Source organism: Bombus pyrosoma, linkage group LG11, assembly GCF_014825855.1.
Source record: "Bombus pyrosoma isolate SC7728 linkage group LG11, ASM1482585v1, whole genome shotgun sequence".
NCBI lineage: Eukaryota > Metazoa > Arthropoda > Insecta > Hymenoptera > Apidae > Bombus > Bombus pyrosoma.
The window spans coordinates 5,245,405-5,265,710 of record NC_057780.1 but is presented as its reverse complement, the minus strand read 5'-3'; the positions used below and the strand labels follow the sequence as shown (position 1 = coordinate 5,265,710).

Genomic DNA, 20,306 nt, shown 5'->3' with positions numbered 1-20,306 from the left:
GTAAATGGACAATTTTTTACTATTTTAAGACTCTGTAGTAAGTCATGAAATTTTGCTTAGTTCACGTTTGTATCATAAAAAAATTTAAGTAAAAGTGGTCAAAGATATTATCACCTATAATTGGATTATTACATTCGTTTTAAATAACATGAAAAATAAAATAAAGTAGGTTTATTTTACTACTTGTAATATATTTTTATTAAAAGAATATTAATTCGTGATATATAACAGACCATAAAGTATTTACTATTATGCACTACAGTTCTACTATGAATTATTATAATTTATATAATTACCAAAAGTAAAAATAAATTATTTGCAATTAAAATAAAGTGCTTGCTAACATAAAATTTTGCAAATTCCTTTCGAAAACAAATGTATTATATTACAAGATTTCAGTTTTAAAATAAATTTCAAATATTTCTGTAAAATTTAGTGTCTCTTTTATTAAAAATATTCTTCGCAGTTTATTTTTGTCCTCAAATTATTTTTAATTGAAATAAGATTACCGAATAAGACAATTCTAAATCTATTTCTATCACTAGTTCTTAATATCTTTTTCACGACATTATTGCATGTAAAATAGAATACTTGTATTATTTTGTTAGATGCTGTAAAAAAAACTATAATTCATTGGTATATAATTCACAATATAACAGTGCATATTTTGGTTATGGATTTACTGTATTTAAATATATTTACAAAAGTTCATTTCATTACGCTTTATAACAAAAAAAATTAAATATTAATAATACTATCTCTTTTGTCATTTACATAAAAATTTTCATTACGCAACCGAAATTTGCGTACTTTTTGTACGTAATGTTTCTTTATTATGTTTTGATTAATGGGATCAAAATTGGTACAAGAACTTCATATTATTTTTTTTTTAATTTTGTACATTCACCTAATATATAAAGGGCCATTTTGAAATTGTCTGTAGTTATTCTGACTTGTGACTTGTATCATATTTTATTATTCATTATATTTATATTACACAAAGATATATACTTAGCTGTATTATTGTATCGACTTCAAATACATTTCGCGAATTTTGTTCTACTATTCGGGCATCAGTAAATAGATTAAAACCGATACTTTTCTTTTTCTATTGATTATTAATATTAAACCAGGTCACAGAAATTGTATAAAACTATAGGTAGCTCTTAAAAGCAATATAAAAGCAAGAAAAAAAAGAGGACTAAACAGAAAAGAGAAGGGAAGATCCGAAACTAAATTAGACCTAAAAAATACGAAGGCAAGGAATAAAAATACCTATTGATCTTTTAACATTACATAATTGTTTTTTTGCTACTTTCAATTCGCGAACATTACTACCGTTACCTCTCTCACCACACATCACGATGTGACAATTTTATTTTACAGATCTATATTTTATACAAATTACTTAGGCAATGTGATATTCAAATTTTGTTTGCGCATCAGTGCTTTAAATTATTTTCTCCGCAATTTACAAGCCAAATGAATTTAGCATTTATACAAGACAGATAATAAAACATTTTTCTTCCATTTCACTTTCAAAATTTGTTACATATTGATAAACTATGCGTACAAAGAGAATCCTAAAATCTCTAAAACTTCTGACAATATCCTGCTTTATACTTTTCTTTCACAAATAGTCTAATATATGTATACAATACTACAGTGGCTTATCATAAAGCTGAACTGTACAGGAATATGTAGATAGTGCTCTATGTACGCACAGTTAGATTTAAAGGAAGAATATACTGGAATTATTCATCACACCTTCCTATCCAGAATTTTTTTTGTATCACAAGTATTAATATTACAGTTATTCATCTAAGATAGAATTTTGTTTCCCTTTCATACACAATTGTATAATATAAGCGTTTTGTTTACAATTTAATTTTTGTTATTAAACTCAGTAGCAATATTTTTTGGCTGTTTGTTTCTTTGTTTTTATCTTACAAAGACTGCCGTTCAAGTGACGAGCTATGTCTTGAGGAGTTTAAGAAAAACCCAAATACGTTGACTTTTATGTAAACTATTCATCATCTTATATTAAAACAGATAGACTATAGTCCTAAATAAAATGCTTTTTTTACGCTCTTTGAATCCTTTTTACAAGACATTTGTTACTATATGATATATAATATATACAAAGAATCTTTTTCCTTAGACAACTTAGTTTCTGTATCTATATAACTAACGTTTAAAAATGATTACTCTTGCTTTGCCATACTCTGTGTTGTGGGAGGAGGAGTGGCAACTATCTTTTTTAACATGTTTGCAGATTTATGTATATACAAATACATATACACATGTATGTATATACATATTTCTTTTTATCTACTCAAATTAATATTATGTACATTTTATTCTATATGTTTTTATACAATTTTCCTGTTTTTTACTACTTCTCCCTGATACATTAAGAGAATCAATATTATCCATGTTCTTATACTTGTTATTATAAAAACTTGATTCTTTTATATTCTTACAAAATTTGATGGAAACGACAATGACAATAATGACGGCGCAGATGATTACAATAATAGTAATATGAAAAAATAATATAAATCAGTAATAATTACCATAAATTTTATAATAATAAGTAGCGATTAATTTAATCACTGAATTGTATATATACTATTGAACCTTAAACACTGATTTCACACATTCATAAATTATAGTATACAGTGAAGTTATAATTGTCACATGCCGGAAAAAGAGAAGATAATATTTCTGGAACAAATGTCCATCTTTTTCTTAGAAATTTATTGTTATATTAACAACGATAATTACAATTATTACAAGTGTTCTCTTTTCAAGTAAACATGTGAGCTCGTTCTCTTTAAATAAAAATGATTTCAACACATAGTTATAAAATAGACAAGGTTAAGAAATAAAGGGAAATATTATATGAGCGAAAATCTATTTATTTACACCTACAATAGATTTATATGTCACAATTAATCTTCAAAAAATTATAATAGAAATAAGTATTGTTACACTAAATGTAGTTTCCCGCAATAAAGAACATAACTACACATGCTTACTAAAATAGTATGATTTTTAAAAATGAAGAATATCGCAATATTATTAAAGTTGTATAATAATATAATAATAATTTTTTTCACATAAAAACTTTGTTATTTACAGATGATTTCTTACATTCACAGGAGAACACTTGTCTATATGTTTCTTATCCACACTTCATTCGAAACACGTGTTCAAATTCCATTAAATTACTTGATTAATAATTCATTCCATTTTATATACACACATACAACTTAGAAGAAATTTAATGCTTTCTCATTCTTTTGCCGAATTCTGATTTTTGTTCAAATTTTAATACAATATGCCCCATATTTTATTCCTGCGTACATGATGTTTTAGGGAAAAATTTGTAACGTTTTCAAATTTCATAAGTATTAGTAAGAAAGCAAATACTTTTTTGATTAACATTGTTCCTCAGCAACGATTCGTCTATACTACAAATTTTAAATTAAAAAATCTTCCTTTTACATTAGGTCGAAAAGGCCACTGTTCAAGGCCACAGGCCAAGAAAATTAATTAAATTTAATTAACGAGAAGAACTTCCATTTCTTCATATCCGTTAATTTCCATTTTCATTTGAAATTCTTAAGACAGTAACAGCATTCTCGTTTGAACATCTTGTACATTGGAAGATATTTCTGTCGAGCATATTGATATTTCGTGTATGCAAATTACCATATGTCTGTCCTTTATACATTTGACATTTATACTTTCACACTCCAAACACACTTATGCATCGAATGATGCAAAGCGTAATTTCAAAACTTCTCAAAATTGTTAAATGCTGAAAAATATAAATTAATTATTAGACTTGATTAAAATTTCAACTTTTTTCAACAAAAATATTGATTATATATAATACAGAGTGAACAAGAGGTTAAAGAGTTAAATATTTCTCATAGTATATATGAATATACAAAGATGTTTTGTTTTACGCTTTGTTAATTTTAACATATTTCTTTTATAAACAAATTTGGATATAATTTTCTATAATTATTAATCATCATTCGGTGCTTCAAATTAAAGCCATACGTTGTGAAATAATGCAGATAATTTATTCCATAGTAACGCATACTGGCGAACTCACCGAAGTTTCACGTAACCCGATGAAGGTTGCACTTCGGTATATACTGATTAGTATCCAAGTGCCAGCCTTTCGTTAATGCACAGGGATAATGCGTAACGGCTTTACAACCGCGTTTAACGCAACCAACATTTGCTCCTGTTAAACCACAAGAGTCACATATCGACTTTGCTGCATCCCATACAGCTTCTTGTAAACCTGTTACTCTTCCACCTGTAATATAAATTAATTTTTTCTTAAGAATCTTACAACAATTTTTTTTACTGCAATTAGTTCTAAGAAAGTTGCTTTTATTGTACCTGCCATGTACACTCCAGCTGCCCAAACAGCACACTGTTCATGAAGCCACACTTCCCAACGTTGTTCTTCCCCGGGGAGTACGGTCATTCCCGTAAACATGGCATTAGTATTACTTTCAATGGAATTTCTTTTCTTTTTACCCATTTTTGCAGTAAACTGATCGGCTAACCCAGCGTACCTCAAACTCCTTTTATTCTTACCACCTTTCTTCTGTTCTGTAGTAATCTCTTGTTCATCAGCCGAAAGAATTCCATCTTCTAAACGTTCTTTACCAATTAAATATGGTCCAAATAAATCACTCAAAACACCAGCTGGAACCTATAATTTAATAAACAATGTTATTTCTAAATATTACTCATAATTTAAAATAAAGTAAAAAAATATTTAATATACATGCTAAAAAAAGAATATTATACGCACAGTGTATGTTCCAGGTGCTATATGTGGACCAGCCAAATTAGGATGCGGCCGAGCAGGATCCCCAGGTATTACAGAATGAGGACCTTGTTTACAAAATACGCACACCCATGTGGAATCTGTTGTATGTGCGTCATAACGTGATGATAACGTTGAACTAAAGAGACCCGCTCTACTGACTTTACCTATATAAAATACATATTTTTTTTTAGTTTTATATTTACAAATTTTCATTTATATATGTAATATAAATATATATAAATATTAAAACTACACACCCCTATAATCTAAATCGTTTTGGTGACTGAGTCTCTTACTTCTCCCCGCATTACCATTTCCAATACTCTTCCGTTTTTCTTTACTTTTTTCTTCTTCTTCTTCCCGTGGTGCATTAACTACTTGAATGCTTAATGGACTGTCCCTTGGACCTTCAACATGAACTACTGGCCCACGAGACCTAATAGAACTTGCATTTGACCCAGAATCATATGCCATTTCTCTTATTCCGTCCACTTTTGCATTTTTCTTAGTCTTTTTCGAGGCGTCTTGCTTTTTTGAACTCTTAGACATCCTTCTCTTTTTGATTTCCTTCTGAGGTATATCATTACCCACAGTTCCAAAAATATTTTCAGATGATCTGGATATTTTTCGTTTACCACCTTGTACTTTAGTCTTTTTCCCTTTCTTTCCAGACATCTTTGTATCAACTGTAGACGAAACATCAGTAGGATTTATACTTTGCGCCTCTTTTGTGTGTAACACATTATTTTCTAAATTTTCGGCTTTCGTCGTGCTCCCGGATTGAAGTTCAGGTTCTGTAAGTTCTGATTTTGATTCTTCCTTTTTGACATCTGTCTCTGTCTCAACAATACCGGCAAACATCTTTTCAAGTTCTGATTCAACCTCATTAAACGGATTTGTATTATTTACAGGTTTTGGACTTGTTACTTTTGAAAATTCAGTCGCATCATCGCTGGATTTTCTTCTAACCCTCTGATTCGATGGAGTTGAACTTGGAGGTGTACTTTCACTACTCCTCCGCCTTCTAATAGGTTGATTCTCCTCACTTGTTTCGTCTACACTTTCTTCAATTTTTTCAGATATTCTCTGTTCTGCTGTGTCAATATTGTCTTCTAATTTGACAACTGGAGTTGCATTTGTTTCTTCTGTTATTGGTTCACTTGTTCTAGGTTCTGTTGGTTCTGTAGGTTCTAATTCCATATCCTCTACTTCCGTTTTAGAGTCTTTACTAAGCCGTACAGGCTTTTCTAGCTTTCTTTTCCTGCGTTGCTTAGTATTGTCATTAGAATCATCATTACTGAATGCTGGAGATACCACTTCGTCTTCCCTATTTGGAGATTTCGATTTCTGTCTATCAGGGGACATGCTTTTAACACTCGATGTATCTCTTTCCTCTACTGGCATTACAATAACAGATCCAATATTTTCAGCACTGCCAAGTTTTTTATTACCACCTTCTAACTTTTCTAACAGAGAATCCACACCCTTCTTACCTCTTTTTGGTAAATTTTTAGGTGATCTTACATTCGTCTCTTCGATCTTTCGATCTCGTTCTGAAGACGATTCTCTTTTCGGACTATCTGTTACATCTTTGTCCACTCTAGAGGTAAGGTTTACAATAACAGGCAAAACATTTCTTGGTACTTGTGCAATGACACTTAATGTATCTTTATTTTTTGTAACCTCAGGCTCTTTCTTCTCCGGAACTACCCTTTCAATCGTAACACTAGGTGGTAAGTTTATAACTTTTTGCGTAAAATTATCTACATTCATCTCCTTAATCTTATCATGAAGATTTGCCACTCCTTTTAAATTGCTTTCAAAGTTTTTTACTGTTATTTTAGGTGTTGTAACTTCTTTAGTTGAGAGTGAAACTGGTTCACTAACAGAATTAGGTGTTGGAACCGACGAACTAATTCCACTATCAGATGAAGTTTCTCCATTTAGAGGTATTGGAGGAGAAATAATATTTCCATTTCTGCTGCCCTTATCTACATTCCTTGCAGTCAAACTTATTGGGATATCTTGAGGTATGCGAGAATAATTTTCAGGAATAATTTCAGAAGTAGATGATAAATCTAGTGTACTTTGTGAACCTGGTGAGTTTCTATACTGACTTTGGTTCTGTCTATTATCTACCAGCATTTGTAAACTAAACAAAGGATTTCCTGGTGTATTGGCTGGAGTAACTGTTTTTGATGGAACAGTTGGCGTATGCCATGTTGGAGGTGCTTGAGTATGTGCAAGTTGTGGTGTAAGCTGTGATGTTATATGAGATGCTCTTGCCATAGATGGATGTGTGTAAAATCCTGCCGGACTCAACGCTGCACCTGACAAGGCTGTTGGATGAATGTTCAACCCTGAAACTAAGACAAATATTTTTAATATAAAAAAACGATACTTATCATTTTATATTAAAAATGATAAAAATATTCCTTTTTTAAATTTTCTAAAAAATTGAAGAGAGGTATTACCTTGACTTTGTGCCATTGTAAGATGATTCCAAACTGTCTGAGGTGGAGGTGTGCCAACCGGAGGTCGGCTATGACCTGGATATTGTCCTGACATTTCGAAATCCTCCCAATTACTTAATGTTGGTTTGCAGGTATTTACAAAATACGAGTTCTTTGACTTATTTATCTGTTCGTCTGAACAAGATTCACTTTTAATACTTGTATCTTTGACATTCAGAGATGAATTTAGAAAAGAAAGATTTGTATCCTTTCTCTCACGCAAAAACACTGAAGTTTTATTAGTCAAATATTTATTAAGAACAAGAGTACTTTCTTGTTCTAAGTATTTATTTGGTACACAATTTAACTTTGTTTCTAAATTTTTACATAATTTAGGTTTTGAAGTTTTATGTAACGTTTTATCAATTTTTAATTTAGGAGATAAATCATCTAGATCTGAGAATTTTAATAAACCATAGTCTATTTCCTTGTACTTTGTGTTGTAGCAATTTTCTATATTACAGGAATGATTTGTTCGATCTGAAATGGCACAGTCCTTTAAAGATACTTTTATATCTGTAAAATTGCACAGCTTCTTTTTATCTTCACTTTGTTTGTTACAACAGCCTTTATTATCTTCCAAGCTTTTTACTAAATTAAGTGGCTTGTCTTCTTCAGAAGGACAAAGATTATAAATATTTTTATACTGCTCCAAAATTTTAGACAATGTCTTGTACTGTGTAATATTTTGTATGTTTGATTGTTCTGACAAGCAAGGAACACAATCAATAATTTTATGATGATGATCAATTTTCTCCTTTGTTTCAGATAAATTTTCGCTTTTGTCTTTGCAAAATAAGTAGGTGCCTATGGTTTGGTTATTATCCAATAAATTAGATGGTTTTATTTTACTATCGTCACTGTGACAGGTACTATAACTTTCCTTGCGATTTTTAAGCACAGGCTCTAAAAATTCTGATAAGCATTTATCAACTGTTCCCTTCTGTATATCAGAATCTACAATCTTTTTATTGTTTGTTGATTGTATGAAGTTTATAAATTGATTAACATAAGTTAAATCTAAATCCGACACACTTATATTTTCTTCCTTGTGACGTAAATTATAAACGTCAGGCACACCACCATGTGCTACCAATTCTTGTATGTAATCCCACTGCATGAAATTATTTGATAGCGCCCATTTTGGCGCAACTCCAAATATAAATGGCCCTGTAAACAAACATGTTCATTGAAAACTATGATTACAATTATAGATTGTTTTAAATGAACTTGAAAAATTAAAATAATTTTTTGTCTTTGAAATAAGTTATGCGAAGAAAGTGTCAAAAATTACGTTTACTATTGATAGGAACAATTCATGTGTTTTGACAATTCACATCATAATGCTGCTCTAAAATATTTACTCTTTGCTCATTAATATTATGTACACATTAATAACATTGATAATTATTTAATGAATTATATAAATTGGAAGTTAATTGTTCTTCCTTGTAATGTGCAATTACAAATATTTTCTATTTCTGAAAGTATTATAAGAAAATATTTAAATAAACTAGTTTATTTTTAACTAACTTAGTTTAAATTAGTTTATTTTATACTAATAAATAACTGAATGTTTACATCTTGTTAAGCTGTAATTGATGTAAAATTAAAATATTCCAGAGATATTAATAGTGAAACAAATATAAATATAAGTATTATTGGCAATGAATATTTCTTTATACAACTGTATAAATTTTTGATTGACTTGATACTAAGCAAAAAGAAGATTAATCTTTTCTGTTAAAATATTTCTATATAACCCACATATTTCACAAGGCGCAAATCCGTTTTGCAACAAGGTTTGTAGTTTCAATGTTTACATCTCTAAATGGTGTTTATCTTACACTTTTACAGTATCCAGTATTATGAGTGAATGTCACATTATCAATAATTTTAAGGTATTTGTATTAAAATACAATACATTACACTAATAATATAATCGCAACATGAAAAGTTCACAAGAGCAATTTAAAGGACAAACATATCTACTTGTTCAACAAATAGGACACATAATTGGAAGTAACCCTTCACAATATTTAAACAATAAAGGACGTAAAACCCATAAAACACAGAAGATTCGATATCTGTGAACGAAGATTAAGGGTGATGATAAAAAATCACAGTATTTGTCAGGGTGTCAACGTTGATATATGAAAAGATTCAAGAAGCACCAAGCTCAGTTTATTTTGGAAATTCCTCATGATGGATCGAGCGTTATATCTTTGAAAAGAACTGTCACAATAATATCGATGTGAAATTCTAACAGTATTGCACAGAATCACGATACAAGGAATAACACTGTAAGTGTTTCGTAGCCGATGTTACGATTTAGCCACGAGGGGAGCTATGGACATGCGAGTGTAACACTGTGTATCTCGATTTGCTGATCCAACGGCGTGGTAGCAGGATTACAGTTCATGTACTTTTTCGTGAATTCCGATGGCATGCAGTGTGCGTAGACGTACCGCACCAGAGCACGCATATATACGAATGAAGCACGTTAACCAAGCCGCGCATATACACCCATGGAAAATACACAGGGGCGCACGTATGCATACATGTATGAATGACGTGCGTCGCGTATGCACACGCCTATGCACGCACAACGTGCAAAGCGTGGAAAGAAGACATCTAACCCCGTGGATACCGCACACGCACACAGAGACACTAACGAAACACCGAAGCAGGGATGTAGTGTTTCCCCGCACCTGGACAGTATCGTCGATAACGCGCGAGTCGCGTGTTGCCGACACGCGGAACAACGTGTACTTATATATTCAAAATTTCCAAATTATTCGTACAATCTCTACCTGACGCCCAAATATCTCACACTCTCGGGGACACTCGGATAATCGAACGTTTCGTTCACTTCGGACAACAGAATCTAAGATCGACAGATTGCATGGTGCGCGAGGACAGACGCGTTGCATTGTACCGGCACGCATGCACGCACGTACCATGCACAATTCAGGCAGCGCACACAACACCAACACCCCGACAAGACGTACGACACGGACATGGGTGCCTCTTTCTTTCGCGTAAATCGATGGGCACACTCGATTTCACTGGCTTTCCCCGGTGGGCCCTTTTTTATCGCTAAACATGCTACTGACGGTAGCTATAGTGGAGCCATGATCCAAGGATTACCGCGGGATACGCACCTTCCGCACAGGGCCCTTGCCAGGGGCTGGCGAATTTACGATTTTCCGTCAAAAAATTGTCGGGGCATCAACCAAAGCAGAATTTCAACAATGGTGGCCGCTAGCGAGCGAGCCGCATGCAATGCTGACACCTTGCGGTGGCGGCGCGAATTACGTTTCTATCCCATTCCATCTTTTGTTAACCCATCTCGCTCGCCCGTTCACAGTCATACACGTTCTTCCTCGTATATGTACAATCTTTTTCACAATATTATTATTTTTCGTACAACTATCGAAATATTTAGTAACGGATATCAATTCAAAAATGCATTCCTACTTGTTCATAGTCTTTTAGATGTAGTCTATTGCAAGTTGTTTAGCGAAGTTGATTGTATAAAATATACATAGGTATTTTGAACTCATTTGTTAAAAGAAATGTTACCAAAAATATTGCACTGCTAGTGTTATCATCTAAATTAAAATCTATTTATTTGTCAAAATTATGCATGAAAAGAAGATTACATGCGTTTTAAAACATTTTTCGCGATAGTATGTGAAATGCATATAATTATAGTTGTTTAAATACTAATTTTACGTTTAAATTCACTTTCTATCGCGTTTTCTGTTAATACTGTTGATATTATAATTATTGTTAACATCGTAAAAAGTGATTGAAAATTTGAAGCCACCCTTAACACCGCCCACATTCGCAATCTATATCTATGAAATTTTCTTTCATTAGAATTCTGCCCATGTATTTGGTACGCCATGTAGAAGCGCGTGTATAAATTTTAGTTGAAAAACGTAATCATTGATCATAACTTAAAAGAGACAAAACATATTTCGCTCAAGTTATTGTTAAAGACTAAAATTGTTATTGACGTAGACTTATATTGTATGTATTATTCTTCTTTCTAAAAATTTCTTATATACTGTACATATACATATATCTAGAAATTATTCTTCCATTGTTTCCGACAGTTTTTCGTACATGAATTATTTTTACTTTCCTAATATTTATTACGGTCAAAATTTGTTGTAAAAATGTTTTTAAAGATGTTTAATACATTTATTATTATTGATATAAATATGAATATATTGTAGAGTCTAACAAATATTATAGCCACAATCAAGTCATTAATATTACTTACCATGCCGTGGCATTTCTTTTACTACTTTGTTTGTATATTTATTAAAATGCTTCGTATCCAATATCTAGTTCTGTAGAAAATTCACTATAATCAAGTCTCAATGATGGATGAATCTATATTACATCGCTTTCGTCAATGAATAACATCCAACGAATGTTTGGAAAACGCGGCAATGTACTTATATGCAAACATTTATTCCCTACATGTGTATAGTACCGCTTCTGCGTCTTTCTGGAATCTTCTTTGACACGAACATAAATTTATATAAATGATCATTTTTACAATAACCGCGATCATCAACATTTAAATATTTACTTTACACTATTCCTCGTTAATCGCCCACGATTATTCGTTTATATTTACAATTATGTGTTATTTACACGATCGACTTGCAAAACAGAAAATTATAAAGTTTAAATAAACAGCTGTCTTTTTTTGTTTACAATCAAATAATTATTCTAGTTGGACATATATGTATTTTCTAGCATAATTTAACTGTGTATTCGCATTTCTTTAAACGTACACTTATCGTCACGTAAACAAACATTGTAGTGACGCAACCCGCCAAATGAACCAACCAAGTACCTACTACATATAATCGTATACTTACATATGTATATCGAGTACATGAAGTATATTGCGTCACAGATGGTTTTTGCCAACAGTGAGGCGCCAATAAATGTCGTCTGCTCGCTCTGACAGTTATTCTTTTAACTGGTCAAGAAATATCATTTTTTCAAGTAATCATTATAAATTTTGTAGAATATCAGAAATTTCTTATTTCAGTATATTGTTTAGACTGAATATTAGTCGGTAAAATATGAAATTTTATAGAAAATATTGTAATGTGGTAATATTGTCGTCTGCTTAATTGACAGCTGCGCAAGTTCAGAAATCAGCGCCGAAGCGGTGAAGAGATACGGTATTTGGATTCGTGAGAGCTTTACCGAAAATAAGAACAATTTATCGCTAAAATGATAATTATAGCGAAGTTTATACTGAATTTTTGAAAATATAACATAGATGTTATATATTTTGTTTAACTTTTCATTTAAACATGGAGGCGGAAGTTAGAGTTAATCGTCGTTCTTCAAGTATTTTCAATCAGAATGCAGTTTGTTATGGATTTTAACGTGAATGACGTGTCAATGTATAGATGTATAGTCAATGTGAGATTCAAAGTCAAAGTGAATTTCGTAATAATACAAGAAAAGTGTATACAACTTGAGTCCAATTAACCTCTGACTTTCAATGAGCACAATGTCTTTCTATCGAATTTGATTTGTAACAATAAAATTGAAAGATACATATATACATCTACAAGTTCCTTCGAATAATTATGAAATGATATTCATGTGCAAAGAAAATGAATGTTATGCCTAAGGAAAAACATCAAGAAACTAAATAGTCATCCTAAATATTATACTTACAAATATGTATTATTTACATTTACTCTAAATATTTTATCTAAATTATTCGATATGAAAGTGTTAAATTTATTATATTTGAAGTGCAATTATTTATTAATGTAACATTAAATGTATTTCTTTAAATATGAGAAATATGCCAAAAACATAAACATAACAAAGTGCTATAGATGTTAACAAGATAAATATCTTGTTTTACGATTCTAGTCTATATTATACAATAAAATATATATTATTAGTGATATAATTGCACACTGTTCATATAAAAACTATATATATGCAAGTACTTATACCACAAATGAGCATAAACATTAAAAAAATTTTTATTTATATATGAACTCATATTAGAAGAAGAATAATTATAATTATAAAACAAAATTACAAATGCCTATGTTTTGATTTATTTAATAGTGACATGTATGATAGATTAACTTCGTTAAACTTTTCACGCAATAATAAAGTACTTTATTCATTGATAGTGGATTAATTACATGGTGTTCAAAATATAAAATTTCAAATACCATGGAGCAGTGTGAGGAAGCTGATGTATCTAACGTGACAAATACTAAGGCAGATATTTCCCCTAAGTCGAAGCAAAAGAAAAAATCTCTTTGCCGTATGCTTATGAATAAAAAGACCAAAGTTGGATGTTTGGAGACATCTTACAAAGATGGTGATTCAAATAAAAATTCTAAACTGGAAAATTCACAACATGGATCTCATACTAGTACAAAACTTTCATTATGCTGTGCAATGACTGAACGCAGCAGAACACCGCCACAAAGTTTGACTGTCAGTAGATTATCTCCAACTACGTTAAGCCACACATCTGTTAAATCTGAGGTAGCTTCTGCTAATGGAAATTGTCAAACAGATGTGACGATAGAGAAGGAGGAAATGTATATAGCAAGTAGTACGCACAATGTTGAAGAAAATATAGGAAGGAATAGTGTTTTTACGGGCAAAGAACGACAAAGTACATTTATTGAAGGTAAGAATTAGTTTCATTAAAAATTAAACAGTTTTCAAATTATACCAATTTTAATGATGATATATTGGGTTCATAAATTTAAAAATTATTTGTCAATTCCTTAAATGATGTTTAATTATTTAAGCAATTATTAACTGATTGTTTAATTGTTTCCCCTAAATAATTTTGTATTTATTAGTTGTTTAAGGGTTATTAAGATATATATAACACTGACTAATACATTCCTTATGATGTTTCTCTTTTTATCAAATCTGTAATTTGACTGATGAGGTAGTGACCTTGCACATCCCTACCATATCTTTTTCTACACTAATACCTGCAAAGATTGCTTCTAATGTGTTTATGCAAGGAGACATAGTTCTTATTGACAGTCAGTTAGTACCTGATCTTTGGCATAAAAACGTATCTGAAGCATAGTGTTAAGTATCATGTTTTAAGCATGTCTAATCCAAGTAGTAAAGTAGAAAAAACTTCTTTCTTTAATAAATTGTTTAAAGCATTTAAACGAAATAAAAGTGGCAAACTAGAGAGGGAAACAAAGCAAAAATTAAAATTTGGAGAAGCTTCTGAAAAACGTACTGAAAATTTAAATACTAAATCTCATAATATTAGTTGTGAAAAAGAAGATACATCTAAACTGCAGCATGATATTAATGTTGACATAAATCTTGACAGTAGAGAAAATAATAATCATAAAATTGATATTAAAAATTCATGTGACAATCAACATTTTAAAAACAATAAAGTGACATCATATGAAAATGTAACTCAAAGTTCTAAACAAAATGATAATTTATATCCTAATAACTTATGTACAAATATATTAAACATCCAAAAACATAGGAAGGCATTCAGTGCAACAAATATTAATATAGAAAAGGATGAAAAAGGATATAACTGTGGTTCAGATAGAAATTTAGATAAGAAAATTGCATTTTTAAATGAAGATTATAATATAAAAAATGTATATCTACAAAATAAAAATGATTCTTCAAACTATTCTGATTCTTTTTTAAAAATTGCAAATTCAGTATCACATTCTGATTTTGTTAAAATATCAAATTTAGTACCATATTCTGGAACTATAAAAAATTTACAAAATACACATAAATTTTTACTAAAAGAAAAAAGCATAATGTCACAAGAAAGTAGTGAAGATAGTGATTTCTCTGCAGAGTCAACAGAAGATTCATTTGAGGAATCATCAGAAGATGAAAATGAACTTTTAATTGATTATGAAAGAAATGAAAAAAGCTTCAAGGATGAATACTTTACAAAAGGAAAATATATCACTTATTTCTTCTTGGAAATGGAACGGATGTTCTACAATCCTTTTGATGTTTACAGTATGGTTCAATACCATGAAACTAACAATACTGAAAGACCAGGAAAAGAAGGTATAATAAAATAAATGAAATATACCTGCTGCTTAAAATTTAATTCTCATGCTTCTTCAAACATTTTTATTTTATTAATATATAAATGTTACATTATTTCTTCTATTTGGCCACTTAAAAAAATTTCAATATCTAAACTATGGTATTATTAATAACATAGACATTTATTAAGGACATTAATATTGTATAGATTAAAAATCTCTGAGGTAATTATTTTGGATTTTTTTCCAAGAAAATTTATATTACGTTATATTATATATACAAAAATAAATTTTTTAATATAAATTTTATAGTATTTCTATATATATTTGAAGACAAGTTTTTTCATCTTAAAAGAACTTTAATCTTGTTCATATATGTAATCATATATCAATATTATATTTAATTACATAAGATATGTCTCTTGAGAAAAGAATAAAATATTTGATTATAACATTTCAAATGAATCACATTCTTGCTAATTTCTGAATAACTGTCTCAGTATCAAGAATACAATAACTGACAATTGAACCAATTTAGTTTCATTACAGATACAAGTTGTAATATCCTTTATCATTCTATTTTCTAATATTAACTTCATTTCTTCAAGACATTACTTTAAAATACATATGTGTTACCTGAATTTTGTATTTTCCTAAAAGGTTTTCATATAGTTCTACATAATTTTATATTACTTTGATGTTCTAGGTGAAAATTCATCCTCTGGATCTATTTCTCCAAGTGTTCCTACATATTTAAGGCAAAGACTAATTCATAGGCGATCTGTGGATAATTTAGTAGGAAATTCACCAACAAATTCTATGAGACATTCAAGTCCAGAATCTATAAAAAGTGCACCTGTTCAACTTAAACCACGCTCTACGTCTCATGATGCATTGTCCAAAAAAAAAGAGCGTCATCAATCTCAAACTGGAGCATCTATGGACAGTTTAGCAAAACAAGCATTACTAGCTGCTCAAGTTCTTAATCTAATTCCTACACAAAAAGCACGAGAAAGGTTTATAAATTTTAATAAAGTTTTAATTTTGTACTCGTCTTTGTCTTTGTAAATGTGTTATGATTTTTTGCTATAGAAATTTCCTTCATGGTAGGATTGCTGCAAATTCACTACTTGGACCAGTAGAACTTGAGAAAGTACTACCAAATCGCGAACTGAAAATTTTTATTGGAACATGGAATATGAATGGACAGAATCCACCAAAAGAATTGAATGATTTTATGTTACCTTCAGATATAGAAACTGTTCCAGACCTGTTAGCAATTGGAACACAAGAATCTTGTTCTGAGCGGAGTGAATGGGAGGCAGCTTTGCAAGAAACTCTTGGTCCTTCCCACGTACTACTCTGTAGTACTGGTTTAGGAACACTACATCTTGCACTTTTCTTAAGAAGAGATCTAATTTGGTTCTGTTCCATCCATGAAGATGCTAGCTTTTCAACTAGAACAGGAACTGCTTTTAGAACAAAAGGAGCAGTAGCTATAGCTTTAATGTTATTTGGCACAAGTTTTCTGTTTGTTACTGCACATTTAACCGCACATCAAGATAAAGTTAAAGAAAGGGTAAATGATATTAAAAGAATAGTTAGAAATCTTGATCTTCCTAAAGAGTTACCTACGAGACATAAAAGCAAAGGTATGGATATATAAATGTATATTACTATTGTTGTATTATAAGAACATTGTATTATATAAGCTTATATTATAAAAATATTGAATGAATATTATATTTTTAGATGTAACTCAAAATTTTGACTGTGTATTTTGGTGTGGTGATTTAAACTTTCGGCTAGCTCAGCCAAGAGAGGAAGTTATTCAATGGGTCACAAATGCATGCTTTCCACAACAATTACCTGTAAATTTGCACAAAGATCAATTAAAAACAATTCTTAGTGAAGGAGCTGTTTTACGTGGTTTTGAAGAAGCACCAATTACATTTCCTCCTACATATAAATATGATCCTGGAACACAAAATTTTGACTCAAGTAGTAAACAGCGCACACCTGCATATACTGATAGAATTCTCTTTAAAGGAAAAGGACATACAAGAGGCTATATCAGAAGAGTTAGTTATGAAAGTTCTAATTCATATAAAGATGGAGTTATAGAATGTTTGGTTTATGACTCTGTACCCAGCATTTGTACCTCGGATCATAAACCTGTATGGGGTGTTTTTAAAACAACCATAAGACCTGGTATTGACACGTATGTACCATTCATATAGTATAATTTATTATATAAAACATATGATATTCTTTAATTAACATCTATTACAGTATTCCTCTTGGTGGAGGTCTGTTTAATCGTGAAATATATCTAGAAGGCATAAAAAGGCGAGCAGCTGCTATGGATGAATCTCATGGAACTTCAAAAGTATGTTCAATTCAATAAATATAGGTAATATAAATTTCATTGGAAAAAATATTTCATATTAAGAAATTTATATAACATGAGCATTATATTTCTATTTATTCTAATTTTTTAATGCCAAAATGTGAAATCATAGTTATTGCAATTCTTACAATTAATATCACTTCTTTTTTTGTATGCTCTATATATATGATAAATTTGTAACTGTTCATAACTTTTTTATATGAATATCAAATACCGTTTTTTAGTGCAGTTTATAGGACAAGTTACTGTACAATGTGCACTTTGTAATGTCTAGTCAAAATAAAGTAGACTTCCCATTCCTATAACTAGCAATGAAAATGCTAGATATTATAAATATATGTGCCATTTCTAAAAAAATATAAAAAAAATAAGAATAAAAGATGCTTCATTATTTCGAAATTTAAAATATTTATAAAAGACAAATAGTTTTTACAGGTTCTCTATATATAAATTATAATGTTATTTCATCACTGCATTTTATTTCTAGAATATCATAAGAATATTCAACCGTGATTTTCATTATAAAAAATTACATATTGCAATATATTTTCCACTTAAATAATTTACATAAAAAATATGTAAGGCCTAAAATATGTTAAATTACACACTCCAAGATGTAATAATAATATTAAAACATGTGTAAGTTATTTTGTTTATGGTTTTATATTTATTATAACTTATAATAATTTTATAGTTTACTTATTATATTCAATAGTATTCAACTTAAACAAATTTGAAGTTCCCATTCTTGAATAATTGAATCGCATTAAGTAAATCCTATTACATAGTTAAACTTTTAAAAAGTTTGTTTTTGCTTATATGTAATTACTACCATTTAAATATACCTACTTTTATTGTTAATATTTAAAAATGCTGATAATAATTATTATATGAAAATTCAAATTCGTTATTGTATAAGACAACAAAAATTTCATCAGTATTATTACTGAATATAATATTATAAATTATTTTTTAACGAATGTTTCAATGAATTTAAAATATTATGCTATAGTGTATGAAAAAATATAAACAATTACAATTAATGTTACTATTTTTTGAAACCATTTGATATTATTTTTCTTCAAAATAAACTAAATTTCTTTATATACATTTTTTGTATGATATTGTTGTGTATTTTTCTGCGTCAAATAAAATAGTTTAATATTTTAACTTTTAAATAACTATGGAAGTGCTTTATTTAATTAAATTTAGATGAGCAGTGGTAAAGATATATTATTTATCTTGCTTTAGTACAATATATAAATATTGAAAATGAAATTTTCAATATTATATCATCTTTGAAATAATACTTTCAATTAACAATTAATAGATATTTATAATAAAAAATATCCAAAATTTGGTGCTTGTAAGGTAGTAACTATTTTCCATATACAGTATAGCATAACTATTATTATTATTACACAAATGATCATATTTATTTAGTAATTAAATATTTATTAAAAGTGGATTATAATTATCATATAACTGTGATCATTTTGTTTTATATATATTGCAAGTATCATATATTTAATTACTCATACTAAACAATAATGTACAACAATAATATATTAATATAAGAATTTGATTTATGTAATACATCATATAAATATTATATATTTAAGAACAACATACATATATTCATAATAACGGATTAACATTAACCACAAAATAAGTATTAACTGCAAAATGATCTGGGAAGACAAAAAGCAGCATTAATATAAATTAAATACTTAAAAAGTGATTATTAATTCAAATATGCTTAATTAGACTGATGTTCAGTATGTTTTAAAAGCTTCAATGTGTACAAAGTATCTTATATTGAAAGATATTTAATTTGAAAAACATAAAAAAGCATGTATTAAATACATTTCTGTTTATATAGAAGCAAATAATATATTCAGTTTGATTGAATCAATATTGTAAAACATTTATCTACTAAAATGCTTATCAATTCTATTAACTATTAACTAACTTTAGCTATAGAATCCTTATTTGTAAATAATTTGCAAGCAGTGTATAAAACTTGCTAATGATTTAATATACATATTATCGAAAATCACTATTTATGGAAGATTTGCGCTAACATGCTTTTGTATAAATATAAATAAACATTTTAGCAAGTTATTTATTTTTGCTGTTTGTGAAAAATATAAACATAAAAAGAAATATTTATTGAAATATCAAGTAGTTTCCAATTATTTTTTACAGTAGTATTTCATTTATACTATTGTATCCTTCTTTTCCTTGTGCATACTTCTAAATTATAATACATAAAATATAATACAATGATATAAAATTGTAATATTGTAATTTTTGAATTACAGCAATAAATAAATCCAACCTATATCTATAAAATTTATGATATGAAATTATTACATTTTCGAAAAGAAATGTTTGTCAATCTAAAGATAACAACATTATTGTAAAGC

The 20,306-nt window shown here is 29.2% G+C and overlaps 2 protein-coding genes across 14 annotated transcripts; one reads left to right on the top strand and one right to left on the bottom strand.

Annotated features, from left to right (window-relative positions):
• Positions 1-2,724: 2,724 nt before the first annotated feature.
• LOC122572318 (uncharacterized protein CG5098) lies at positions 2,725-12,202 on the bottom strand. Of its 10 annotated transcripts, XM_043737159.1 has the most exons (7): positions 9,804-10,059; positions 7,339-8,547; positions 5,122-7,230; positions 4,847-5,028; positions 4,426-4,744; positions 4,130-4,339; positions 2,725-3,826 (listed from the first exon to the last, which is right to left on the bottom strand). In XM_043737159.1, the coding sequence occupies exons 1-6, from the start codon at positions 9,934-9,936 to the stop codon at positions 4,137-4,139; spliced, it is 4,155 nt and encodes a 1,384-aa protein (XP_043593094.1). In that variant the 5' UTR covers positions 9,937-10,059; the 3' UTR covers positions 2,725-3,826; positions 4,130-4,136. The 10 variants fall into 10 exon arrangements, with proteins under 10 accessions (XP_043593094.1, XP_043593095.1, XP_043593096.1 ...); XM_043737160.1 differs by lacking the exon at positions 9,804-10,059 and adding an exon at positions 11,672-12,202 and having other exon boundaries at positions 2,725-4,339; XM_043737161.1 differs by lacking the exon at positions 9,804-10,059 and adding an exon at positions 10,542-10,857 and having other exon boundaries at positions 2,725-4,339.
• A 133-nt stretch (positions 12,203-12,335) lies between these two features.
• Positions 12,336-18,256, top strand: LOC122572321 (inositol polyphosphate 5-phosphatase E). 4 transcript variants are annotated; one of them, XM_043737171.1, is made up of 7 exons: positions 12,336-12,411; positions 12,550-14,089; positions 15,265-15,486; positions 16,174-16,483; positions 16,560-17,119; positions 17,220-17,688; positions 17,760-18,256. In XM_043737171.1, the coding sequence occupies exons 2-7, from the start codon at positions 13,621-13,623 to the stop codon at positions 17,872-17,874; spliced, it is 2,145 nt and encodes a 714-aa protein (XP_043593106.1). In that variant the 5' UTR covers positions 12,336-12,411; positions 12,550-13,620; the 3' UTR covers positions 17,875-18,256. The 4 variants fall into 4 exon arrangements, with proteins under 4 accessions (XP_043593106.1, XP_043593107.1, XP_043593105.1 ...); XM_043737172.1 differs by lacking the exon at positions 15,265-15,486 and having other exon boundaries at positions 12,344-14,089; XM_043737170.1 differs by lacking the exons at positions 12,336-12,411; positions 12,550-14,089 and having other exon boundaries at positions 14,116-15,486; positions 16,578-17,119.
• Positions 18,257-20,306: the final 2,050 nt, after the last annotated feature.

What these genes read in the sequence shown, in the direction of transcription:
- LOC122572318 (XM_043737158.1), bottom strand. Translation starts at nt 9,936, where the DNA reads ATGCATACGTGCGCCCCTGTGTATTTTCCATGGGTGTATATGCGCGGC. An exon ending in CCATCGGAATTCACGAAAAA is followed by an intron (nt 8,548 to 9,803) that starts GTACATGAACTG and finishes GTTTGTTTACAG; the next exon opens with GGCCATTTATATTTGGAGTT. An exon ending in AGCTGGAGTGTACATGGCAG is followed by an intron (nt 4,340 to 4,425) that starts GTACAATAAAAG and finishes TTTATATTACAG; the next exon opens with GTGGAAGAGTAACAGGTTTA.
- LOC122572321 (XM_043737169.1), top strand. Translation starts at nt 14,529, where the DNA reads ATGTCTAATCCAAGTAGTAAAGTAGAAAAAACTTCTTTCTTTAATAAA. An exon ending in TGAAAGACCAGGAAAAGAAG is followed by an intron (nt 15,487 to 16,173) that starts GTATAATAAAAT and finishes TTGATGTTCTAG; the next exon opens with GTGAAAATTCATCCTCTGGA. An exon ending in ACACAAAAAGCACGAGAAAG is followed by an intron (nt 16,484 to 16,559) that starts GTTTATAAATTT and finishes TTTTTGCTATAG; the next exon opens with AAATTTCCTTCATGGTAGGA.